A 27,489-nucleotide genomic window follows, 5' to 3' on the forward strand; every position below is an offset into this window, starting at 1 on the left:
TGAAAACTCAAAGTCCCTGAACATATCTCTGTCCCCTGAATTCATCATGACCCCACATCATCTTGAATTGAGCCAAAACATCAAGATCACTTGGTGCTGCAAGGCTCCAGCTGAGCTCAAGCCACCAACTCCAGAAAACTGACCAGAGAGGTGGGGACCTCTGAGACATCTTCTGGAGCTGAAAGGCCAACATCCCACACATCACGGGAAAGCAGAGCCAGAACCAGGGGCTGGGTATCCAGGGAGTGCAGTGGGCTCTGGGAGAAGAGCTGGACGTCAGCTTTGCAGGACAGAGGCTCCGGCAGGGCTGAGGCCACCCCCAGCCACCCAGAGCTCTACACCCTATGTGGTCCTGTGCCCTTGAATCTGGGCTGCCCTGTGACTTGCTTTAACCTACAGAAGGTGACAGAAGTGAAGTGACTCTGGACCAGTCTTGGGCCTAAATCCTAAGGCACACAGTAGCTTCTCCTGTTGTCTTCTAGGGAAAGCCATCTCCTTGTGAGCAGTGGGACCACTCAGAGACCGCCATGCTCCCGGAAGCCTAGCCCAGCCATGTGGAGAACTGAGGTCGGGGCCAGCGTGTGAGTGCGGTGGTCCTCCAGCTGATGGCAAGTAGAGCAGAGACTGTTGTCCCTACCAAGCCCTGCCCCCGCTGCAGAGCAGAGGGCTACATGTTGAAGTCCCTAAGCTTTGGGGTACTTTGTTAGGCACTAACACACCTGAAATGGGGGGTCGTATATAACACCAGTAGCTAACACTGCCTGGCCCTGGTGGCGAGCCAGGCTATGAGCATGACCTTCCATTCAGAATCAGAGCAGGCCTATGTGTTTGGTACCATCATTATTTCCACTTTAAGGAGGAGAACACCGAGGCACAGAGAGGTGAAGTAATTTATACAAGTAATTCACACAGCTAATTAGTGGCCGAGCTTGGATTAGAACACAGCCTGTCTTGCTTCAGAGCCTACGCTCTTCATTCTATGGTAGATATTTTGGTGGGAGAAGGGACAGCACTCGGTGATGGATTCATGCCCCATGGATCTAAGGCATGTCCATGGGTGAGACTTGCGGTAAAACAGACAAATCCTGGGGAGCACTAGACGGCGTCCAGCAGGACGACCACGTGAGGCTCACTGCTTTACTGCTTTTCAGAGTAGCATCTGTTCCCTGGCAGCCCTGACACCTGGTAGAGAGGGCTTCCTGAAGATAAAAGCCCTTTGTAGACCACTTATTACAAAGCTACCCCATCCTGGTGCTGGTACCTGACAGGCATTATGTCATTTACTTTTCACAGCAGCCCTGTGATGGTGATAGGTCATCACACTCATTTTACAGGTGAGAATATGGACATCTGCCCAGGTTGTGTGAGCTCTCAAAGTCACAGAGCTGTAGGTGGGAGAGCCTGTCCTTGCATCCAGGCAGTCTGACCACCATAGATCGCCTTCTTAATGACCTGTGCCCTGCCTCCTGCCTCTTAGAGGTGAAGGTCTCCATCTGGTCCTGCTTCCCCCTCTCTCATCCTCTCCTCTCGTCATAGTTCTGATTTGTGTTAGAAGCTTGGCCAAAATCCAGTGTGCACACGCCATACGTACGACACTCACAGACATTCTGGAACTGGAAGGGACTTTACATTTTAATACATCCTTATTTTTCCTGGGAAATCTGAGGTCCAGAAAGGCTAGAGCTACTCCACATCAGTCACTTCTCGAGGACCTACCATGTGCCGGGCACTGAAGTTGAGTTAGTGACAAGTTGGGGCTACCCCAAGTCAACTTCAGTTTTTGCTTTGAAACAGAGAAATGAGAAGCAGAATAGAGGCCTCTCCCACCATCTCTCAAAATATGTTTTGTGCACTTTTGCCACAGTGCATGGAAGCCAACTGATTTGAATGTAGCTAGTCAGTTAAACATGTTAATTAGCTCCTCCCCCCACCCCCTACCATTATCCCTCATCAACAGCATTGCCATTATTCACTTTACAGACTCATTGTTCTGGTTTTTTTTTTTTTTTTTTTAATGAAGTGTGTGACTCTGGGAAAGGTAGAGTCTATCTGAAGTAAGCCCACACTGCTTTGTGCTAGAAACAGCTGTGGATCCCATAAGGACTGGTATGCATTTTCCTTTCTCTTAATGAGACTTAAGTCTCATTTTTCTTTTTCCCTTGGCTACCAGGAAGCTCACAGAAATTTCAGTTTGTCTCTGGCAAGTACGCAGGCCTTAAAGTAGGCCTTCACATTTCTGTTTTTGTTTCCTGATTTTGCTTTTCTGCTTTTATTTGCATTTTCTTGGGTCCTTAATATTTTAAATTTTTACTATTGTGTTACCGTCATTTCATTCTACATGTTCTCATTACAAGCCATTTCAAATCCTTTATGGATTAACACAGTGGTATAAGTTAATGAGTGAATGTAATACCTCCTATTTTAAACTAGGAGTTAATAAACTTTTTCTAAGGGGCAGATCATAAAACATATTTAAACTTTGCCTTATGGTCTCCATAGCAACTACTCAACTCTGCCCTGGCAGGATGAAATCAGCTATAAACAATACAGAAATGAATGGGTGTGGCTGTGTTTCAATAAAACTTTATTTATAAAACAGGTGGTGAGCCAGACTTGGCCTGTGGGCTTTTTAAGGGGGGGTGGTAATTAGATTTATTTATGCATTCTAAAATTATTATTATTACTTTAGTGGAAGCACTGGGGATTGAACCCAGGACCTTGTGCATGCTAAGCATGCACTCTACCACTGAGCTATACCCTCCCCCTGGCCTGTGGGCTTCATGTAGTTTGCAACCCTCTGTTAAGAAGACTTTTAGAGCACTGGGAAATTGTTTCCTCTTAAGTTGGGAAGTATTTGGCTTAGGCAAAAAAAAGTGAATTCCCATCTCTAAGAAGTGGGGATTCTATCCAAGACGTCCAGTTTCCACTTCTGGGTGACAGATTAGGGAAAAGCAGCTGCACAAACTGTCTGGACACTTGGCTCTCGGGAGAGGCACGCAGTGCCGGGGAGGGGTCAGTCCCTGACTCAGCGGGCTCTGAAGTCTGCCAGCGAGAGGCCGTTCTCCTGCACATTTGCTGTGCCTACTCCTCAGGGCAGGGGGCTCGGGGGGCAGGGCCCTAGAGATGCCCGACCAGCCGGATTCCCCGGCTCCGGCCAATGGGCCTTCAGCTGCTGAGGACGTTGTTCGTGGAAGGAATGTGTCTGCAGCTCCAAATTCCCACAGCGAAAGACAAGGGGCATCGTTGGGGAGAAATTCCTGGGCCACATTTTTCTTGCTGTTCATGTGGCCTGAAGCCATTGAACTTGGCCAGACTGCCCAGAGAGGGATTTTACAAAGCCCATTGTCCTTCCCGAGGTCTCACTCCCAGCCCTGCTCCCACCTGCTCTGTCTTTCTTTCCTCCCCCGACTCCCCCCAGGAGAAATGCACCATGGGAAAGAGCAGGAGGCCACGGCCATGGCCCTGAGGGCTTTTGCTCCCTGTCCAGGGCTGACTGGCTGCCGAGACAGGGGCCTTCCTGGTGGCTCTGATGGCCTCAGAACTTTCCATGCACTGCAGGGGTGGGAGGGAGGTGGTCTCAGTTGCTTACCAAGGGAGTCACCAAGTGGGATGCTTGCTTTAGTAATAAGGGCAACACAGTTAAAAAAAACATTTTTTTATGAGGGTGGTAATTAGATTTATTTATTATTTTTGGCAGAGGTACTGGGGATTGAACCCAGGACCTCATGCATGCTAAGCACGCACCCTACCACTGAGCTATACCCTCCCCCAAGAGCAACACAAATTAAACATCTGCTGTATGCCCAGCATTGAGCTTTCTATATATATTAACTCAAACTCCACAAGAACCCTACTATACCCCCATTGTACTGATGGGGAAACTGAGGGACAGAACTGCTAAGTGATTTACCTGGGATCCCACAGCTAGTAAGTGGAAGAGAGAGGGTTTGAACTCAGGGGTCTAGCTCCAGACTCCTTTTCAGTCTGTGTGATCCCCTAAGCTGGGCATTCCATTAGGGATACTGCCCTAACAGCGAGTCTCCACAGTGACAGCAAAAATCCAGTGGACAGTGCATTTGCATAGACAGGACCTGAGCACTTCTGAAGGCTCCCAGCATCCCCACGTGCCACAGAAGATCCACTGCCCTGAGCCAGGCCCACCTGGTGTCTGGGCCGCTTTGCTGAGGACAAGGCACTGTGAACTGGGGACTAATTAGTCCTCCTTGCTGCTGTCACCATTGCTGCTGCAGCTGCTGACAGTGCAAGGGCGGGACCTCAGCCCTGCAGCGCATCTCCCTGAGTGAGTGAGTGTGCAACGTGCCAGCCCCCAGGATTGGCGATTTGCATACCTTATCTATCTTAGACATAACCACCCTGAGACTGAGTATAAACCCAGGCCATAGATAAGGAAACCTGCACGTTAATCAGGTAATTACTGCTGGCTGCTGTAACGAAACAACCGCAAATCTCAGAGCCTTAACCCCATAAACACACATTCATTAGTGCTCAGGACACCATCCTGAGTAGGTCAGCATGAAAAGGGGGAGGGAGGGGGGCTCTGCTCCAGGCAGTCACTAGGGGACTCAAGCTCCTTCGAGGACCTGTGTCCTCCCCTGGATCCTTTCCATCTGCTTGTCAAGGAGGGGAGAGGAAGATCTCAGGGGATTTCAGGGGCTGAGAGCAGCCTGCAGCCACACTCCCACCCACATTCCATTGTCCAGAGTTCAGTCACATGACCCATCTTACTGCAGGGGGAGCCTGGAGAACTGTCTGCAAGGCCACAGGAAAGGGAAGCAGGTTTGGCTGCCACCCTGGGGCTCAGAGGTGCTGTGAGGGGCAGCTGGGCTATCTGACGCCCAAGACTGCATTTTGCCTCTGTGCTTACTACCTTGGCTGCAAGTGATGCCAAAGCCGTCTGAATTGAATTCCGACTTCCATCATCTCGAAAGACCCTCAGTCCTTCAATGAGGCAGTGGATGGGGCCAGAGGTGCTGAAGGGCTGTGAGGCTTTACTGGGACACTAAGTGCCCAACGGCCTTCGGTTTCTTCACAGAGCTGCAGCCAAGGCTGCGGGGCAGGGTCGGGGGGAGGTGGGACTGGAAGAATTTCAGCCCAGAGGAGAGAGGCGGGGATGGTAGAGTCCACAGAAAGGGGTTCAAGTCTTTGTGCTTGCTGCTGCCACCTAGTTGTGGAAGGAGAAAGTGCAGGGCAGCCCGGCTTCTCATTTCTGGTTCTGGTGGGCAACTGTCCAGGCCACTTTTGTCCCATCCTGATGCCTATCAAGCTTCTTAGCTGATGCTGGCCTTGGCCAAGTGTCTAAAGCGTAGATGCTAGGATGGGTGAGGTCCCTGTTCCCTGGGGTTTTGCTGTGGAAGCAGCAACTCCTCCAGGGTGTTCTGCCCAGGCCTCAGCATTCCGTCTGTCTGGAGGGCTCCCTGCCTGGTAAGGCAGGGCCTCTGGGGTATGACTGTGGACTCCCTTATAGACCACTCCCACAGGGCCCCAGGCGGTCCCAGGATGGTCAGGGCATGGGGCGGGCCCCTCCCAAGCTGGTCATGGTGGCAGCAATGGGATTACAGCTGTGTAGGAAAGGGCTGCTGGATACCACAGTAATACCCCATGGGGAGGGAGTGGGCGACCGAGTTTCTGCAGGGATACACAGCATCTCTGGCACATGACCTCCTGTGTGGGGAGAAGGCCCACAAGCTCCTTGTGTTCCATGCTGTCGGATCACACACACACATACACAAAAACACACACACACAATTTCTATGGAAAGCTGGCCTCACATGGCCCCATCAGACCCAGTTCAGTATCTGATAAGTCCCCAAGACCATCATTTCTCATCCCCCTAGTTACTCAGTACCAGGCAGAGCTCACTAACCCCAGGGCCTTTATTTCCAGGGCCACTTCTCCCTCCCTGCAGCCAGGCCTTGGTACCTCCTCAACACCAAACCCTAAGAAGCATTTTTCCAACTGTGGACTCCAACTGAAGTCATGAAGTCAACTCAGTGGGTCTTGGCCAATAAGTATTTTGTAAAATGAGGTAGAATCTCCGAGAATAGAAAATGCCATTGGCCCTGCATACAGGAACAGTATGTTTCGGTGAGACCCTTGCTCCCGTGTATGCCTGGGCCCTCGGGTGGGATGGCGTGTCTATTTCTTGTTGTCAAAAAAGTGTGAAAACACTATGGTGGTTGGTGCATCCAGCTCATCTCATTCCTTCCAGAAAACTCGGGCCCTTTGTACCAATTCGTCGACACATTTCTCTTCCTCTCCAACTCTCCCGATAGAGTCCCCGTCTGCTGCAGGCCAAAGAAAGGGCACAAAATCTCTGCCAAACCACTCAAAAATACAAAACACCCCCCCCACGCCATCCCCCCGCCACCCCCGCCACAAGAGGTCCCGTTAAGCACTGATCCCAGGACGCTGGCTGCTTACTGGCCTGGCATTTGCGTATCTAAGAGGGCCACTTAAGTGACCCTTCACAGAACAAAGAAGATCAGCCTCTCTCAATTTAAAAGAAAAGAAAACCCTCCTCGCAGCCGCACATTCTTTCAGTGGAGGCTCCCGCACGGTGGGCTGGACCGGCAGCACTTTGGTCTGACTCATCCGGTGGGTTGTTCGTTCCCTCTCCAGCATCATTCCTGAGACAGTTATTTCTGGAGCGCCTCTCTGTGCCAGACACGGGAAACCGCAGACCAGAGCCCCCTGCCTGACGCCCCTTCTCTGCGCGCGCGCGTGTGTGTGTGTGTGTGTGTGTGTGTGTGTGTGTGTGTGTGTGTGTTGAAGACGGCCGCTCCCCCTCCCTCTCCAAGCCCGTCCTCCCAGAGGGAGGCACCGCCCACTGCTGGTACGTTCTGGCCCCACCTGCCCCAGCTCAGCCCCAGCTCTCCAGGATGCCCAGATTCTCATCATGCTTGCCCTGGGGTGGGAGGGGCCCCTCACGCCTATGAGCATCTATTAGGTTCCAGGTGCTGCTGTATTCCGCAACCTTGCCAAGGCCCATGAAGATCATTACGATCCCCATTCAATAAGGCTCAGGAGAGAGGTGACTTGGCAAGGCGTGCGCATGGCCAGGATGCAGCCAGTGCTTTCCTGAGATGTGGGACTCCTGCGGCTCTGTTCTTCCCACTCAACCACAGGCAGCACTTGGAAGTGACCAGGTGGTGCCACAGGCGGAGCAGATGTTGGGGCCATAGCTTGGGTAACAAGCCTCACAGATGGAGGGGCTGTGCAGGAAGATGAGGGGCCCTCAAGGGGGAGGCAGGGAGGAAGGGAAGCCAGGACTTCTGGGTTTGGGGCCTTAAGAGTGTGGGCTGGATTCTCCAGGCCAATGAAAGTCGGTCCTGCTGTGAAGAGCCTGTGGCTCTGGACATTTCACCCATAATTGCATGGCTGTACCAATTTGCTAGGCTGCTGTAACCAAGGACCATAAACTGGGCGGCTTACAACAACAGAAGCTGGTTCTCGCAGGGCTCTGGAGGTCATAGTCGAACATGGAGGTGCTGGCAGGGCCGGGCTCCCTCAGAAGGCCCTAGGGCAGCCTCTGTTCCAGCCTCTCCACTGGTTCTGGGGTTGTGGGAATCCTTGGCATTCCTTGTCTGGTAGCTGCATCACTCCAATCTCTGTCTCCATCCTCACATGACCTCTCCCTTGCCTGCCTGGGTGTCCAAATTTCTTCTGATAAGGACACCAGTCATTGAATTGAGGGCCCACCCTATTCCAGACCTCATCGGAACTAACTGCATCGGTAAAGAGCCTATTTCCAAATGAGGTTACAGTCCAAGGTTTCCACTGGATGTGAATTTTGGGGGGACAACAGCTTTAGGGAAAGTTGTGCCCTGTGAACCCAGGAAGGTGTCACTGACCTTGAGAAAAACTGACAAATCTGGTGGGTTTTTTTGCTGTTTTTTGTTTTGTTTTGTTTTGTTTTGTTTTAGTGATTATAACACCAGTTTTTAACATTCTGGTATTCTAGAATAATGTGCTTTTAAAAACTGCTAAAATTCAGGTATTTTTGTGATATATATTTTAAAAATTGGAATCATTTACACCTGGGATATGCTTCAATAGAAGTTTGGATGTAGTAAGAAAAGCTTGTTTAGAAAGTGGTTTCTATCTTCAGCAAGTGGTGTTGGGAAAGTTGGATAGCCACAGGTAAATCAGTGAAGTTAGAACACTCCCTCACACCATACACAAAACTAAACTCAAAATGACTTAAAGACATAAGACAAGACACGATAAACCTCCTAGAAGAAAACAAGCAAAACGTTCTCTGGCATAAATCTTAGCAATGTTCTCCTGGGGCAGTCTACCCAGGCAATAGAAATAAAAGCAAAAATAAGCAAATAGGACCTAATTAAACTTGTAAGCTTTTGCACAGCAAAGGAAACCATAAGCAAAACAAAATGACAACTGATGGAATGGGAGGAAATATTTGCAAATGATGCAACTGACAAGGGCTTAATTTCTAAAACATACAAACAGCTCATAGGCAACTTAATAACAAAAAATCAAAAAACCCAACCCCCAAATGGGCAGAAGACCTAAACAAACAATTCTTCAGTGAAGACATACAAATGGCCAATAGGCATATGAAAAAATGCTCAATGTTGCTAATTATCAGAGAAATACAAGTCAAAACTACAATGAGGTAGCACCTCACACCAATTAGAATGGCCGTGATTCCAAAGTCCACTAACGATAAATGCTGGAGAGGGTGTAGAGAAAAGGGAACCCTCGTACACTGTTGGTGACAATGTAGTTTGGTGCAGCCATTATGGAAAACAGTATGAAGATTCCTTAAAAAACTGAAAATAGACTTACCATATGATCCATCAATCCCATTCCTGGGCATATATCTGGAGGGAGCTGTAATTCGAAAAGATACATGGACCCCAATGTTCATAGCAGCACTATTTACAATAGCCAAGATATGGAATCAACCTAAATGTCCACTGACAGATGACTGGATAAAGAAAATATGGTATATAGCTACAGTGGAACACTACTCAGCCATAAAAAAGAATAAAATAATGCCATTTGCTGCAACATGGATGGACCTGGAGATCATCATTCTCAGTGAAGTAAGCCAGAAAGAGAAAGAAAAATACCATATGCTATCACTTATATATGGAATCTAAAAAAAAAAAAAAAAAAGACACAAACGGACTTATTTACAAAACAGAAACAGACTCACAGCCATAGAAAACAAACTTATGGTTACTGGGGGAAGGGGTGGAAGGGATAAATTGGGAGTTTGAGATTTGCAGATACTAACTAATATATATATAAAATAAACAAGTTTCTACTGTATTGCACAGGGAACTATGTTCAATATCTTGTAGTAACCTCTAATGAAAAAGAATATGAAATGAATATATGCATGAATATGACTGTAATATTATGCTGTACACCAGGAATTGACACATTGTAAACTGACTATACTTCAATTAAAATCAAATAATCTTGTAGTAGCTCATGGTGAAAAAGAATATGAAAATGAATATATGTATATTCATGTATGACTGAAAAATTGTGGTGTACACCAGAAACTGACTATAACTCAATAAAGAAATTAATGAAAAATAAAATAAAATAAAATGAGTTACTACATGTAAAGTGCTTAAAGGAAAAAAAAGAGTGGTTTATATTCTTCCATAATCCACAGCAGGGAATGGAACCAAGGTGCCTCTATTGAAACATTAAATCCTTACTCTGGTTCAAAGACATTCCAAACCAGTGCCCTTCAGACACAACTAACTGCTCCCTGTGGCCCAGCCACCGGACCCAAAGGATCACCTACCCAGAAGAACACTGCAGAAGAGGAAGACAAACTAGAAATGCTTAAAACAAACAAACAAAAAAACCTAGAGCTCATGATCAATTAAAAGATATAGCCCCCTGAGGGGAGGGTATAGCTTAGTGGTAGAGCGCATGCTTAGCATGCACGAGGTCCTGGGTTCAATCCTCAGTACCGCCATTAAAAAAAAAGTAGCCCCTGCCAACCACAAAAAAGGAGGTTAAAAAAAAAAGAAACCTAGAGAATTGAATAAGAAATAAGGTTATCTGAAGATAAAGAACCCAAAGGATAAGTTTGAAATTTAGCTTGGAACAATTTCTCAAAAATATTATAGCACCTACAAAAAATGGACACCAAAATATGTTCATGATTCAAAAAGAACATCAAACAGTATGATTTCATTTCAAGTGTTCATTATCATTAAAATTTTCTTTATTTTATAAAGCCTGGTTTGTTATTTTTGAAGAATATTTTATTAATTTCATCCACTAATAATTTTTATTAGAAGGGTAATATTTTTAATGTTTATATTTCATGGGTTTATCTTTTCCCTTGGTGCTTTTCATACATCCATAATTTTTATTTGAAATATATAAAATATTTAGCTTCACTGAATTCACAAATTTTATGTATTCTGTACACCTTTTTGTGGAAAATATTAATAATGAATGCTGATGTTTTAGAAGTGCAGGGAATAAACAGCCACATACCTGTGTGTTATTTCACTCTGGCAACTGCAGTTGCTAACGTCTTACCAATTAGCTACTGGTAACCATATTCCAGGCACGTGCATAATGCTCTACATAGAGCTGCTTTAACTGAGTCCATTTTACAGGTGAAGAGCCCAAAGTTCAAAGGGTTATATGACTCACTCAGATCCAAGACTTGGGCAGAGGCTGAGCCAGAATTGAATCTCAGACAGTGTGATGGACCACCTCGCCCTTAACTACAACCGCACAAGACAAATAACTGGGGGTGTCAGTGTGTGATTTTGAGTTTTTTAATTATCTATACTAGGGCTCACAGACTGAGACCCTTATAGAGATATCAGGCAGGTTAAGTTGAACTGAGAAAGCAGGAGGCAGAGGTGGGGGGCAATAGGGAGTGGTGGGGATTCTGGCTAACTGGAGAACACTCTGGCTCTGTCAGAAAGGGGCAGCTATTACTCAGCTCCTGCTAAGTGCTTCTGTGGAGAAGGCAGGCCCAAATTTACCCTCTAGAAATCTATATTATCTATGGGTAAAACCTTTCGCTTTTAAAATACTTAGCAGGGAGTATGTGGCTCAGTGGTAGAGTGTGTGCTTAGCACGTGCAACGTCCTGGGTTCAATCCCCATTACTTCCATTAAAAAAAAAAAAATTCATGAGCCAAATGAAATATGTCTTGTGGGCCAAAATCAGCCCATGGGTAAATCAAGCCCTGGTTTGCAGCTCAGTTTGCAGCTCAGTTTGCAGCCTGAGAACTAGACTCAATTCTTGTCACCATTTGCCTCTCTCTAACCATCACTTTAGCTCCCTTCTTGCTTTTGAGATGCTGCTCCTTCATTGGTTTAATTTATTAAGCATCTTAAAGAGCCAGGCACCTGGCTCTGCATTCTCCCTCAGGAGCGCAGGGTCCGGGGTTGGGTAGCACTAATGCTGTTCCACTTGAGAGCATTGCTTTGCGTTTTAATATGCACACAAACCCCTCAGGACGTATTGCTATAACCCAGATTCCCTTTCAGTAGCTCCCACGTGATGCCAATGCGTGATGTGGTCCACGGACCACTTCTTGTGTAGGAAAGACCTAGACTAAAAGAATGGCCTCGTGTCTATGAAAGTTCCTAAGCTGAAGGCGCCCCGTAGGAGGAGACTGTGTACCTGTGTGTGGCTTCCCAGAGGTGACCTGGGTCGTCCAACACCCCACCCACAAATCCCCTGCCACATTCCTCCCCACATCCTAATTTATCTAGAGATTTAGTCTAGCTGAGATCACTCATGAAGAATGTTATCTCCATCTTTGTCCTGGGCTGGCACTCAGAAGATACCCCCTCCTGCACATCACCCTTTCCTATCCGGTGCGCCTATCTCTAGCTGAGGGATTTCTGTCTGCACCTCTCCGTGTCCCAGAGCCGCAGTGCCCAGCACCCACCTGGGCTCCTGTCGGCAGCCAAAGATGGGACCCCAGAAGGGGACTCACCTGGATGGGACCCCAGACTCCACCTTGTACTAGTTATGTGACTTGGGACAAGCTACCCCTCTGGGCTTCAGTTTCCACACCTGTACAACAGCACTGCGAGGTCCACTTGCCCAGGTGTCAGGAAGTTTGAGCCAATACACTGTAAGGTGCCCTTCCCACTTCTCTCTCTAAATAGAAACTCAACAAATGACTTTAAGAATCTCCTGCTGTTCGTGTCCTGTGGAGAATGTTAAGATAGGGACCTCATTTCTATTGCTGTCCCAGGAACATGACCAGTTGCTCTTGGAGGAATGAGCAGGTTTCGCTGGTGAGTGGCCCTTTCAGTCTGTCAGCCGGCAAATGTGTACCCGTACCTGGGCTGGGTCAGGACGTACAAGGGGCAGACATACAGCAGGGGGGCAGGTGTGTGTGCAGTCACCAGGGGCGGGGGACCGCCACACACAGGTGTCTGCAAACTCAGGAAATATCAAGTAAGCTGTTAAATGGTGCATTTGCCGAATTTCAAATAATACTCTCAATGTTTTCCAGGTGCAACACCTCTAAGAAACAAGGGGCCCAACTGTCAATCAACAAATAAACCACAGAAAGGCCAGAAAGTCATAAAATGCAGAGAAAGTGCTGGATTTGTTACACTTTTTAATTATAAACAACTGGGCCCGTTGATTTAGATTTACGGGCATTTTATCTGAAAAGGTGTCTGGAGGTTGTAGAAAAACATATTGAACATAGTATTTGAAAGGTTACTGATCATTCTTTAAAAATAAGTTTGTCATTTGCTTCTCAATTTTGCAGACACCTCGAGTAACACTTGTCAAATTTTATTGAGTACTTAACACAGGCCAGGTATTATCTTAACATACAGGTGCATCATAACATAACACAAAAACATTATGAGATATGGACTTCTTTTAATGGTCAATTCATTTTTAAAATTTTTTTAAATTAATTAATATATTTTTATTGAAGTATACTCAGTTCACAATGTTGTGTCAGTTTCTTGGTGTACAGAGAGGTATGTACTTAAAAAAAAAACCTTTTTCTTTGGAAATAATTCTAGATTCACAGGAAGTTGCAAAAAAACCGTACAGTGAGTTCCCAGGTTCCCCTCACTCAGTCTTCCCCAATAGTAACATCTAACTACAGGACAATATCAAAATCAGGAAACTGACCTTGGTGCAATCCACAGAGCTGATTCAGATTTCCCCAGTTATACATGGACTGGTGTGTGTGTGTGTGTGTGTGTGTGTGTGTGTGTGTGTGTACTGGGGGGGGGCGGTCTATATAGTTTTATCACATTGCAGCTATATAAACTATCACCACCATCGAGATACTTAATGGTATCATCAGAATAAGGCTCCTCTGTCCCCCTTTACAATCACATACAATTCCTTCATCCTCATCCCTAACCCAAGGTACAGGTACCTTAATTATCCTCATTTTATATATGAGGAAACTGAGGCACAAGGAAGTTGGCAACTTGACCAAGGTCATATAGCTAGTAAGTTCTGGTGCTGGCTTTTGAATTCTGTCATTAAAGTGACATTGTAGGGAGGGGTTTGCAGGGAGCACGTGGGGATGGAGTCCAGAAGGGCTTCCTAGATCACTGATTTGGATCTTAAATAAAAAGCATCACTTACAGTTGGGGACCGCTGGAACATCAGACCCCGAGGGAGTGGAACTGAGGGCTTGATAAACCCTGCTCCCCGAAAACTGAATCCATGTTGTCATGGCTGCTAGCCTGAGCTTCTAAGACCTCACAGTGACTCAGTCATCTTTATTCCCAAACTGCTTCCCCCTGTCTGTCCTCTCTTAGTTGCCCAGCAACCTGGCAGTGATCCTGGACTCCACCTCCAGCATCCCGTCCCTCACCAGGTCTGGCCATTCTGCCTCCCAGCCATGCCCTCATCCTCCCGGCCCCTGCTTGCTTTCAGCCTGTCAGCACACAATGCTGGCTGCTCTAATAAAGCAGCCTTAACTGGTTCTGGGTCCCCCTTGTTACCCAACACTCAATCCAGTCTGCTCGTTGTTGTGAAATACGATCATAACTTTCCGGTTTAGGAAAGGGGGAACAGTAGCTCCTTATTGCTGATAAGACAGTCCAAATGCCCAAGCACAAGGCTCTTTGGGATCTGACCCACAGCAAATGGCTCAGAGTTAGCTAAGCTGTCTCATGCCCCAGGATATGGGCACAACTGTGGGTTCTCCTCCCGTGCCCCTCATCTGGGCCAGACACTGAGCACTGGGCTGAAGTTACAGGTTTGACTCAGACATGGACCTGCCCCTGAGGAGATCTAAGTCTGTTGAGAGGAATTTAAGTGCCCCCAAACGAAAAGGTCAGAAACCAAGAGGTACTTCCATTCATGCGTGAAAGGTGCAACCACAGAAGTGAGCACAGGTTTGAATGAGAAGCCCCGAGGTGGGTGGGAGAAGGCAGGTCACCTGGCTGGGATGAGGATGACGGCAACAAGCCTGGAGTCTATCTGGGTCCATGCTTCTCTCCCTCAGCCAAGGCGGGACCCTCCCTGGAGTCCTCACAGGCCACGCAGGGAGCCCTCCCTGTGCAGGTCAGAAGGATGTGAGTCAAGGAGTCAGGGAGTCACACCTGCCGAGATGAGACTGAGCCAGCACCCTGGGGTAAGGACCATGTTAGGCACTCAGAAAGCCAGGCTGCCCTGAAGGTGTGGAGCCCTGGGTGGTGCGCTAAAGGCTCCCTCTAACTGGCCTCATTTAAGAGGGATGGTTTCCGTTTAATCACCTAACGGACCAGACCAGAGCCTTGATCTGCAAGGATGCTGACACAGGCCCCGCCTCCCAGGGCAACATGCCCTGTTGCCCTCTGGGCGCCAGGAGTTCCATTTAAAAGCCCCTCTGCCTCAGCAGATCAGGATGTGTGTGCAGTCTCTGCAGCAAATGGGGACCCAGGGGAGAGGACAGAGGGCGGAGTGGCCCAGGGCCCAGGGTCAGGGCTGGACAGGGGAGAACACGGGGCTGGGGTGGGATGTGGGGAGCATGCTCAGCACTTGGAGAAGCCACATTCCCTTTCCAGTGCCAAGTTTATGAACGGGATAAGCATACTGATAAGGTGCAGACTGAATTCATTTTTTTTAAATTTATTTTTTTTTTACCAAAGTACAGTTGATTTACAATGTTGTGTTAGTTTCCAGTGTACAGCATAGTGATTCAGTCATATATGTATATATACATATTCTTTTTCATTATAGGTTATTATAAAGTATTGATTATAGTTCCCTGTGCCATATCATAGGAACTTGTTCTTTGTTTTATATATAGTAGTTTGTATCTGCAATGAATTCACTTCTGACTGGGGCCTCTGAGGGCGAGTGAATCTGCAAGAATAGATCACAAGGGCGTTAGGCTGCATTCACAGGATGGAGCCTAAACACAAAAGAACAGAAAGTCAGGTCCTGTGTTTACGTCCAGAAGCCCACAGTCAGGGCCGGCCCCACGGGCCCGCGACCAGGGCAGGTGCACAGGGCCCCCACTCAGAAGGACCCTGCGCTAGAAATTTAATGCTCTTTGGCGGCTGTCTTGAAGTTGTCAATAATCTTGTCTTTAAATTTGTGTTTTCACTAGTGTGTATAAAATAGATAAACAACAGGGACCTACTGAATAGCACAGGGAACCATATTCAATATCTTGTAATAACCTCTAATGGAAAAGTATTTGAAAAAGAGTGTATGTCTGAATCACTTTGCTGTACACCTGAAACTAACACAACATTGTAAATCAACTATAATTCAATTTAAAAAATGCATGTTTCGTAAGTGAAGTCTGCTGGGCCAGTGGAGCGTGTGTGAGGACTTGGAATCTCAGCTGTCCCGTGGTCCTGCCCTCTGCAGCCTCCTGCCTCCAGGATGCTCAGCCATCCGCTGCCCCTCCCTCACAAAGAACAGCAACACCTGCTCCTGCATCACAGCATCTCACATCCATTCGTGTGGCCACCAAGCCCTCTTAGTGCCCTTTTGCCTGCACAGCGGAGCAGCTCAGAGCTGCAGGGGAGTGTGGTGGCCTCCAGCCTCCTCCCTGCGTTGGAGACAGCCTCCTTTGCACAGGGTCCTCCTAGCACAGTGCCAGGAGCATCACCTCCTTTATTCCAGGCTCATGTCTCCATGAATACATCCTCTGGGCTCCTCGCTCCTGTAGTTGCCCCTCCACTATGCTTAGGACCAAGCACGTCATTTGTGGGGCCCAGTGCAGAATAAAAATGTAGGGCTCCGTCCTCAAAAACCAGGAAAAAGGCACCATTAAAGGTATGAAGTACAAAGTTTTTCCCTTCCTCCCACGAGTTCCCTTTCAGCCTGTCTCTTTCAACCATGCTGATGCTGTGGTTCCGGGACCAGCAGCATCCGCAGACTCTCAGGCCCCGCCCCAGCTCCTGGAATCAGCAACTTTGGGGATGAGCCCAGCACTCGAGGTTTCGACAAGTGCTCCGGGGGATTCTGATACGCAGGAAAATTTGAGAACAAGTGCTGTAGAGCTGTGATTTGTTTGTTTTTAAAGCCACAAACTAAAGAAATTGGAAATCTTATTTGAAGTTTGCTTTTACATGGCAGATAAAAGAGACGTTGAGAGAAGGGTGGGGAGAGGGAGAGGAGAGAGAAAGTTAGGAAGGATAGAGGAGGGAGGGAAGGAGGGAGGCGGGCAAGGGGAGAGAGAAGGGGCTGGTGGAGGGACGGGGACTGTCCTCTGTGTATCCACATTTCTTAGTTCACTTGATGTTCACAGCCATCTTGCCAAGTAGGTAGTTTTATTTCTGTTACCTGATGGTGAAGTAAGACACAGAGAATGTAAGGTATTGGTCCAAGTTCCTGCCATTAGTGAGTGGCGGAGCTAAAATGTGAATCTCGCTGACTCCAAAGCCTAGGCTTTTTCCCCTGGTTGCTCCTCCTCCCTCCCTCCCGCCCTCCCCTTCATATTAGGGGTACCTGTTGAGCACCTCTCCTATGTCAGGCATTGCACACCGTCGCCTCCTCATCCGGGCATGCGCTGTGCACTACGGCTCCACCAGACACACACGGCTGCTGAGAACCTGACATGCAGCAGGTGTAACTGAGCAACAGGATTGTCAACTTCATTACAAACGTGGCTTGCTTTACATTACTACTGAACAGGGCTGCTCTGGAACACGGTTTTGGCAAAGGAATGAACTGCACGCGCCTCTTCAAGAGCATCTACTTCCAGGGATACCAGTGGGAGTTTCCCACACCTGGTTCTGTGTTTAGTTGAGAAAAGGGAGATTAAGACAGGAGGGCCAGACGGCAAAGTGGGGACATACAAGAAACCAGTCTCGCGTTTGCTGATTCTCCCACCCTCAGGGGTGGCGAACACTTGTGAACTACTCATCTAATTTCATTTCTAGTCATTACCCATCGTCTGGCGCCCTGAAGGCAAACTCAGCGGGGCCACCCGGGGTCAGGCTGATATGTGGGCTGGCTGGTACCAGGTGCCGAGATAGGCTGAGATAGGCATCCCGCTCAGGAGGCAGCTAATGAGATGAGCGATGCTCTGTGGCTGTCGGGAGCACGAATCAGTCTGCTTCTACAAAGTAATCTGTGTGTGCTGGCTTCATTTCAAGGTCAGGCCGCAGAGATAGCAGGCTGCAGCCCTCCTATCTTCTCCAAGCTGCAGGCGGATAAGGACTGGCAGCTGTAAACTCAGTGTGCGAGAGAGGCTTCAAAGACGCAGTGCAGCCGTCAGAAAGTGCTGGAACCCATCCTTGCGGGGACGCTTGGTTATGGAAGGCCAGTCTCCTGGTGCCATCCTACTAGGGCAGGTGGACACCTCGGAGGCCTTCTCATCTTACACTTGGGGAAATTAAGGAAATCTGATCTGGTTCCCCCAGTGAGTTAGAGGCTGAGCTGGGTCTGGGACCCACTTAAACAGACCCCAAAGTAACATTCATGATCAGGGTCCCTTGCTAAGAACTTGGCACCTGAGCTTGAAGCTGCACAGAAAAAAGCTCAGCTTTAAGTGGCCCAGCTTCTGAGTTGCCTCCACAACGGGTAAGCGCTTTGGCAGGGACTGTTGTCCTGCTGCTTTGGGGCAGAGTGGTCTCCTCTGTGGACACTGGCCCCAGAGAGGGTGGGGGCAGAGGTGGATGGTGGTAACGAGGGGTGGCAGATCACCTCCCCATCTCCTGCCCAGTCCTTGCAATCCCCACTTCACTACACCTGGTGTTTTTTCTAACACACGGTTTTGGTTTTAACCATCCCTCTGGCCAGCTGAAGATGTGTAATGGTTAAAGTCCAAGCCTTTTTGTCCAGCATCCAAGCCCTCCTGTGACCTGGCCCCTGCCCACCTTTCCACTGTGGTCCTCTCCTCCCCGAGTCTCCCACACACCGTGCTTCTCCGGGTCTCTGTGTTCACTCCTGGACCACTCTGGGGATGACCTTCTCTTGTTTGCTGGTCCAGGACATTTCTATTTCCCTGTCAAGGCTTAGCTTGAGTGAAATCTTCCCGAACCATCCAGGTGAGCCGCCCCCACCCTCTGCTCTGGGCTGTCAGCCCCAGGGACTCATCTATGGGAGCACTTCTCACACAGTATTGGGATTGCTGACTTACAGGTGACAGGTAAACGGTAACTGTGTTGTTATTATGAATAATAATGATAAAGAGACAGATTGCAGGGAGGAGGAAAGAACAGAAAAATATCAGTATGTACGCTGAGCCAGGCACTGGGCCCTCACTGCATCCTCACCAAACCCAAGACACTTGGGTTTGTTATCACAATGTAAGTGATGAGACAGAGGCACAGGGACATCGAGTGACTTGTCCCAAACCACGCAGGCCCGGGGGACAGGGTTGGGCTCCTGTCCAGTTCTCCCTGACTTTGGGAGAGAAGGACAGTCAGGGACACTGACCAGAGCCAGATGCTGTGGGGATGTGCGTGCTCTGCTGGGAGGGCACAGAAGACAGCTGCAGATGGGGAGACAGCACGTGGGTTCGGCCTCCCGATTCTCTTCTCTGGAACCTTCCTTTCTGCTGCAGAAGCCAGCCTGCCCCCCAGGGAACATCAGCAATTGCCCACAGACAACCCACCGTGTCTCCCCCACTCCCACGGGGTGCCACTGCTCGCCTGGCTGGTACCCCAGCCTCCAGTGCCTGGGTGGAAAACCCAAGGACTCAAAGCCATGCCAGCCCAGGCCTACTACTGCCTGCAGGATGCCCACTAGGAGTCTGGGGAGTCTGGTGGGGGCAGGGGGGCACACCCCAAGTGGCGTGGTCGGGGGAGGCAGCCAGCACTCTGGGAGCACAGGGTGCCAGCCAGACCTCTGAACTGGGCAGCTTCCCCCAGGGTCTCCAGCACTTTACGTTGAGAAACACGGTCCACAGGGCCCAAAGCAGACAGGTGCTCTGCAATGGGAACAGGGCCCCGATGCCAGAGCAGCCATGTCCTCCTCCTGCTCTAGAGATAGCGCTCTCCCGCTCTGAGACTCACGGTGGCCGTTCGTGTCTCACTCGGGTTATCCTCAGCCCTGGACACTCTGCTCCTCGCACTCCAGAAGTAAATGCCGCCTAGGAAAGGCATCCGGCTCTGGGACCCAGGGGTGGCTCTGCAGAAAGGGCCGAGGTCAGCAATATGACACTTGGCCCCTAAAGAAACAGAGCCACGGGCTGTCAGCTGCAGTGCACCTCCCTTCCCTTCCCTGAAAGCACCTGGTTTCCTGGGGGTCCCTGCTCCTACTGGGTGAAGCCTTGGTGGGTGGGTCTGTCCAGATGCTGGAGTAGACAGGCCTTTCCTCACCACCCCAGTGTCATCAGGGGAGGGCACATGGCCTAAACACAGCCACTGGGCCCTCAGACCCTGAGCGATCGATGCTGAGCCTGTGGGATGGGATTCAGCCTTCCCCGCAGAACACCCACCCCTCTCTGTTCCTGGCTCTGGGAGCCCTGAGCAGCCCTGCCGTCTGCCCCTTCCAGGTTCCTGTGGGTTGATTCGGTGTGGCCCCATAGCCTCTGGCCATTTCCTCCTTTGCCAGAGCTGGCTTCTGCCACCTGCCATCGGGGACGTTGGAAAAACACACCCAGCAATGGAGGACCCATGAAAGACTAGCAGGTTCTCGCCAGAAAGACTCAGGGCTCCTCTTTGAATCCCTGTAGTCAGTGGACTTGCCTCCCTGGGGTAGCATCACGCTAATACCGGGAGAGGGATGTTAGCGACGAGTTACACTGCTTTTTGGATTATCTAAACTCACCCGCCAAACACGAGCATCTTGTGGGTTTAGCAACGTTTTGCCCAGAGCACCAAAGCAGGCCTGTCCACTCCTTACCCCATCCCTGCAGACTCGGAGGAAGGCCAAAGCTTGGCCTGTGGCCAGATGCCTGCAGCGCCAAGCAGTGACTGTCTGGCAGGCCAAGAGGATCAAGTCTGCAAGGGGCAGACGGCTTTCAACGGGCTGGGAGGAGGCAGGGTTTGCCAGGCAGCTGGCCAGCTGGAGAAGAGGCCCAGATGGGAAGGAATCTCTGAATCCCAGCCCCTTCTGGGGCCTGGCTCCTTCACGCCCGACCCGGGAGCCAGCCTCAGCGTGCTGGTGGAGAGCGGGGCCCTGGGGCTAGGGCTGGCTCAAGCCACTGCTTAGTGACTGTCAGAGGTCACCAAGAATCACAGGTGGGCCTGGCTGAGATGGTCGGGGGAGGGCGGGAGGCCACGCCTGGCCTGTCAGGGAATTGTCATGTCTCTCCACTAGATGGCACTCACTGTATAATTTTCCCTCAGATTTTTAAAAATTATATCTTGATGAAACTTTGTGATTTTTTAAAAACTGTTGAAGAGCACAGACAGAATTATGACTTAAAATTCATGTAACTGATCTCATGCGTTAGGATTTTTGAGTTTCTATTACACGTCCAGGTGTTGTCAGGTGTTCCTCCCTCTGGGGTACTGGGTATAGCAGACTCGCACCCTGGCCTGGCGTTCCCTGGCCAGGAAGATGTGTCCGATGGAGATGATTGAGCCTTTCCCCGTCAATGCTCCGCAAAGGCTGCCTGGGACCCCCTCACTGCCCACCACCTGCCCCACTTTCCCTGAGTGGTCTCACAGTTGCCTCCCACCCCTGCCCCTGTGCCTTCAGGAGCAGCTGCACGTTCAAAGTCAAGAGGGCAGAGATGGGCAGGGCTTGGACTCTGCACACATTTGGTGCTTGGACAGACCACTGCTGTGCTTGGGATAAAGAGGTGCGGGGAGCCATCCCTCCTGGTACTGCATGCCTAGACTTCCGGGCCCAGGTAGGAAAGATGCCAGACTTGTACTCGGTACCTGTGTTGGAGGGCGGCTTACCCTGTGTGTGGCTTTGGAAGTCAGAACGCCCTACTGCCACCCAGCTGTGTGTCCCTGGGCAAGGCACGTATCCTTTCTAGCCCCCCAGTGTCCTTTTTTATAAAGTAGGCATGAAAGTTACCCTTTAACTTAGAGGGATATTTTGAGTATTGTGGTAACAGAATAATGGCCCCACAAGGATGTCCGCGTCCTGATCCCTGGAACCTGTGAACATGTTACCTTCCGTGGCAAATGGATCATTTTCCCCCCAGAGTCTAAGAAATCCCCGAAGTACCTCTGACCCAAATAAAGAGCATGCGCACTGGCGACCATTCCAGTTTGGCCCTAGGGCCACACGCTCAGTGCCTTTCTGAGTTTATGGCTGGCTTGCACGTGTTGGCCTCCACCTTTCCCTTCCAGCCTCACCTCACTCCTCCCTGATTCCCAGACCCAGACCCTGGATCCTCCCCCAGCCCCTCCTTCCACGTGTCCGGCTCCCCCTCCCCCACGTGGCAGGGCCCGGTCTACCTCACTGCTCTCCTTTGTTTCTTCTCTCCCTTCTTGGCAGAAGCCTTTACTCCTGTTCCATAATTAACCAAACCTCTATTTTCCACTCCATCACCTGGGATCCCTCGGTTGCCACCTCCTAATGTGCACTTTTAGCACAAAGATTCTTGCAGGAGATGAAGGGCCCAAATGAGACCACGGGTACTTGAATTTTGATACAGGGCATGCAGTTGGGAGGGTCTCCCTCCACTTCACCCGCAGCCTGTGCCTCCTGGAATTTCCAGGATGGACAGAGCAACGGAGAATGTGCCCTGCCCCAGGCGTGGATTTGCTCACTTCTGTTCCCAGTGGGCCACAGTATGCTGGCCTGTGCCCGGCCTGATCCACCCCACGGTGTACAGCCTGCAGCGTGGTTGAGTGGCCGTGATGCTCCGAGACTGTAAGCTTAATGGCCCACGGACCCCAGTGAGGCCCTCGCACACTCAGTCCACAGCCAGCACTTCCCAGAAGGAAGTCTAAATTCGGACAGCATGTGACAGGATGTGAGGACTAGCTGCCGGTAGCCTACGTTCTTGGTGCCTTGCCCTGACCCCCGGGCACTCGCTGTTCCCATCCACACTGGCGGCCTCTCTGCTCAAGCACCTGCAGCTCTGCCTGCAGGCCTCTGAATGCAGGGAGCTCGGCCGTGCGCAGGGCAGGCCAGACCAGACATGCCAAAGTCAGCTCCCCAGGGAGCAGCTCTCAGTTCATGGCTGGTGGGAGTTGGTGGATAAACCCCCTGCCTCCTCACTCCCTGCGTGAGACATCTCTGAGTCTGTTCCTGGAGGAGTGCCCACTGGAACTGAGCCCTGGTGCCCGCTGCAGCGCCAGCTCACGAGCGCACCCTGCTGGCCGTCCTCCCTTCCTGCTCCCTTCCCCAGGCTTTTTGGGAATCAACCCTGGATTCCCTCCCTGTCTGAGGCTCTGCATCTGGGGGAGGTCAAGCTAAGAAAGACACCACCTCACCGCAGAAGCTGACCCCTCTGTAAACAGACAGATTCATCTGCAAGACACATTTACTTAGTTCAATAAGAATTACATTTTAAAACTGAGAACTTAAAAAAAAATTGTTTTGTAACCGCTAACATGATAGCGGTTCTCTGAGTTAAATTACTTCCCTTCTTCCCATCATATTGCAATGCTCTGTTCTGGGATTCATAATAGAGCTTATTTTATGGCTCTGAATCTCTGCTAGCGGTTCCCCCTGGATTTATTTGCATATGACCCAGATATTGTGTTTGGACCGTCACCACAAGGTGTCCCCACTGATTGGTTTCTTTTCCTGTGTTTACTGTGAATTTGACAATCCATATTTTCCTCTCACCAAAAGCTAATTACCCAGGTGATTGATTAGATTTTCCAATTTTCCCCCAAATTTGCAGTATCCTCTAGATTTGGCCCACATTTTCTGAATTGTGCTTTGTGACAGTGCTGGGGTTCTTGCAGAGAGGAGTGTTGTGAAGATGGCCCTTCCCAAGCCAGAAGGGCAGTGACACCTCCACCGGGGCCACCAGGGGCCCCAGCACAGAGCTGAAGGGTCAGACCTACCTGGGCTGATCTCAAAAAGGTGCTTTCCTGGGTCCTCGGGGCCAGGAAGAAGTTCGGTCACCTGGGTCCCTTGCAGAGAAATAAATCCCTAAATAGAGAGACAAACACAAACACAGAGGTCATGAGAAGGCTGGGGAAGGGCTTCTGTGGTCAGGGCTCCAGGAGAGCAGAGGGTGGGGCCACAGGGTCAGAGGCTCCGCCCTCCAGGCTCCGGCTGGGCGGGTTGGGTGCCCGGAGGAGCACAGACTTCCTCTGCGCGGCTGGGACTGGGCACAGAGAATCCCTGCATGGGGTCACCGCTGGAGTGGGGCAACACTGCCTGCAGTACCCACCCTCGGAGGAGCTCTGACCATGGGAGACCACCTGGGGTCGTCACTCCCCTGGGCATAGAAGCCCAAGTCAGGAGCAGGGAGGAAGGTTCCATCATCCGGGGGGCCCCTGTCCCAGTGCGCCCTTTTGTAGCCTTTATGGGGCAGGAGTTTTAGGCAGTAGAGGGTCAGGGAGAGAAAGGCTTCTCATATGTAACTGTTCAGGAGGTGACATGGGGGAAAGAACACACAGATCTGTGTGAGCCCAGTTCTGCCCCCTCTTGGCTAGGTGACATTTCATTTCTCTACCTGTTCCATGGGAGTCAGCTACCATGCAGAAGGGACCCAGGACAGATGGTGCCACAAGCCTGGTGTACTCATGTGTGTACCTTACAAGGGGTGGGTCCCAGTGGGTCCCACCTTGTTCTCTAATGCTGAAATCTGCAGGCTGAAAGATGCAGGATAAGAGCAGGAAGTATAGGGATGGGTTGGGTGGGTTTGAGTCCCAGCCCTGCACTCCCAGGCTGTGTGACCTCAGGCAACCACTTAACTTCTCTGAACTCCAGTTTCCACATCTGTACAATGAGATAGCAACTCCCACTTCTCAGTGACATTGAGACACCAGATTCCTGTTCAGGAAGTCCTGCTCTAGACAAGGTGCTGTCAAAACCATTTTGACTCATCCTCCCCCACCCCCAACCAGGTTAGGCAGGGCCTCCTTTGTCCCCTTTATCTATGCAGAGTGACTGATCTCCACCAAGGCCTTTGGTTCACGTTCAGATCTGTTCAACTCGGACTGCGTTCAGCTCCAACTAGATATTTTGGGTTCTTTCCATGGGAAACTCCATCCCTACAGTCTAACTGCCTGGGTTCTGATCCTGGCTCAGCTACTTACTGGCTGTGTGACCTCAGGCAAATTGCTTAATCTCTCTGTGCAACCTCCCAATTTCCTTATCTGTGAAGTAGAAATAATAATAGTCCTTTGTGGGGCTGTTGTGAACATGAAATGAATCAGTACTTGGAAAGTCCTCAGAGCAGTACCTGGCACACAGTGAAAGCCATGTATTTGCTAAATAAATCCTAGCTATTACTGTGTGTCAGGGCTCCACGCCGGGTGGGGGAATGGCACCCCTGCATCTGCACTTGCCCAAGTGACTGGCGTGATCATCTGCTTTATCCACGTCGTCGCCTTCAGTCCCCTACCCTTATGTGTGCTCACAGGGCACTCATCTTTCCACTCCCATCTTTTCCAGGCAATTCCTGGCTTTAAAGGTAACTGGAGCCTCCACGTGGCTGCTGAAGTCTGGTGCTGCCCAGAGGGAGATGCTTTTTCTCATTTAAGTAACGTAAAGGCAGAATGGTGTCTTCACCCACGGATGCTTGCTCTAGAGAAATTACAGCAATAAACCAGAGAACCAGATGGTAATCGTTATAACTAAATTAACAGTTTCTTTCTAGGGAATCTGGAGCTAGTGGGAATAAATCAGGACCATAGCCCAAGGATGGGGAAACGTGCTCATTAGAGGGTGTGGACGAGGTCCATCACTGGCTAATGGGATGGGTGTTTGCTATTTCAGTAACCGTTTGGGTGTAATCCTGAGCACTTTGCTTTTTTCTCTTTGTGCCTCAATATCTGTCATCCATAAAATGGGAATAACAATATTGCCACTAACATTACTTTCTATTCCAGCTAAATGGAAAAGCAGTAATAGCTCCTGCTTAGAGAGCTTGTACTATATTCCTGGCTCTTTGTCTAAACTATTGGATTTAATCTTTCTAGAGTTCCCACAGGGGTGGGTACTACTATTCCTATTTGCCTGGATGAGCAGATGGAGAGGTTGGAGAGGTGAAGTAACCAGCCCCTTGTCCCACTGCTGGCAGGGGTGAGCTGGGATGTGCACCCGGGTATGTCTGAAGCTGGAGCACTTCCCCTCCCACATTTGTGACAGAGGCTGCTGGCTGACTTTGTGGACCAGAAGCTGCCCTGGAGAGCCAGGCTGTGACTTTGGGACCCACCGCTCACTTGGGTGATTCCCAGTGTGGCCCCATCACTGCAGGGGGCCCTCAGAACTGGCTTTCGGTTGTCCAGATCCCTCCTGCCTCCTGCCACTGGTTAACCCCACAGCTTTGAGCTCAGCGTCTTGTTCAGTCATTTGTGGGTGGAGGGCTGGGAGCAGGGAACAGAAGGGGAGGGGAGGGGAAGCAGGAGAGCAGAGGGAGTCTGTTTTCCTGTTTCCGGTATGACGTTTGTGAAGGCTGTCACGAAAGACACATCAGGAGTCAGTACGAAGCATCCAGCTGAAACACGTTGGGTAGATCTCAGCCTTGAGCAGGTATCAGAGTCACCCCAGAGCTTGTTAAAACACAGAGCGCCAGATCTGGTGGTGGTGTGGTAAACGTTTAACAAAAGGCTCTCTGAAAAAATCAGGCAACCTGATTTAGTGTTTGCCAACTTCTGTAATATAAACACCCCTCCCCCAATGGATGATTTCACGTCATCAGTGAGTATGACACTGGGAAGAAATACACTGCAGGGCTCCTGCCCCACAGATACAACAGGGGTCAACAGGCTCTCAGGCACAGGTAATATTAAATGAAGTCAAAATGTATCACCCCCTTGTGATACATTTTGAAGACTGATTATCTTTGTTTTTAATATAATTTATTTAATAGTAGATCTGTATGATTTAATTTTGAATAATGGAAGTGTTTAACAATGGACTGGTAAGCATAGCCCTGGTAGACCCAGCCCTGGGATTCCTGATTCTACAGCACTGGAGAAAGGAGGAGAATCTGGATTTCTAACCAGCTTTCTGATGCTGCTGGCCCTTGGGAATACACTTTGAGAACCACTGTCTAGTGGCACTTAGAGGAAGCAGCCAAAGGAAGGTGCCTTTTCCCTAAGTTTACTCAGCACATCAGATCCCTCGTGTGCAAAGCAAGGCTAACGGCATCTACATCACGAGGCTGTTGAATGATTTGATATTTTCCTGCTGGCCTTGGAGAGCCAGGTTTTGGTTGAGCTGCTGTACCCTGGACGCACGCAGTTCCCAAGGATGAAGACCTGCCTCCAGCCCCTCAGACAGTGCCCCAGACGAGAGGGGACCAAGGTGTCCCCGACCTTCAGCACTTTGGACGGGGGTCAGCTGGCCTCCATCCTGCAGTGCCTGGGAAGGGACCAGATACAGTGTTTGCACCTAGAACTGCACAGGTGGGCACCTGGGTGCAGAAAGAGAGGGTGCAAACGCCAGTCACATGACAGCTTCTGTAACAGGGAAGAACAAATCTGACTCCATATTGGATCTGTTTCTTTTACTTTCACCTTTGTATTCTATTGCTTTTGCTACCAGGTAATTACTAAAGGGATGCTACCCATAAGCTTAAATTATACATAATGGCCCATCACTGGGAACCCTGCCTCCCAGGTAATGAGCATTAAGCTAAAATACCTTTGCTTAGCTCACAGGAAACATCCTGACCAGGCCCACTGTGAATGCCTGCAGGAAGGAAGAAATTAACACATCCCCTCCAGAGGCTGACCAGAACCAGGAAATGTTTGACTTTACTCCTTCCCCTTTTAGTATAAAAGAAGCATGAATTCTAACTCAGGCGAGATGGTTCTTTGGGACAGTAATGCACCATCTTCTCGGTCTGCTGGCTTTCTGAATAGTCATTATTCCTTACCCCCAAATACTCATCCCTGGATTTATTGGTCTGGGACGCAAGCAGTATGAGGTTGGACTTGGTAATACTTTCAACAAAGGTTAATCCCCTCTCCCCTTTCCCATGTGTCTGAGCCTAGGTGCATCCAAGTTCCTCCTGAGAAG

The 27,489-nt window shown here is 49.8% G+C and overlaps 1 protein-coding gene across 6 annotated transcripts in view; it reads right to left on the reverse strand.

The window, feature by feature from the left end:
- The window catches only part of ARHGAP22 (Rho GTPase activating protein 22), a 179,599-nt gene that overhangs the window by 67,173 nt on the left and 84,937 nt on the right, over nucleotides 1-27,489 (reverse strand). For 5 of the 6 annotated variants that reach the window (XM_074374358.1, XM_074374357.1, XM_074374360.1 and 2 more), the window contains one exon: nucleotides 23,355-23,442. In XM_074374358.1, the coding sequence (XP_074230459.1) occupies nucleotides 23,355-23,442 (88 nt within the window). Of the gene's footprint in view, nucleotides 1-11,758; nucleotides 16,765-23,354; nucleotides 23,443-27,489 lie in introns of those variants that run through there. The other variant, XM_074374365.1, reaches the window with a different exon arrangement.

This window comes from Camelus bactrianus, chromosome 11 (assembly GCF_048773025.1).
Source record: "Camelus bactrianus isolate YW-2024 breed Bactrian camel chromosome 11, ASM4877302v1, whole genome shotgun sequence".
NCBI classification, from domain to species: domain Eukaryota; kingdom Metazoa; phylum Chordata; class Mammalia; order Artiodactyla; family Camelidae; genus Camelus; species Camelus bactrianus.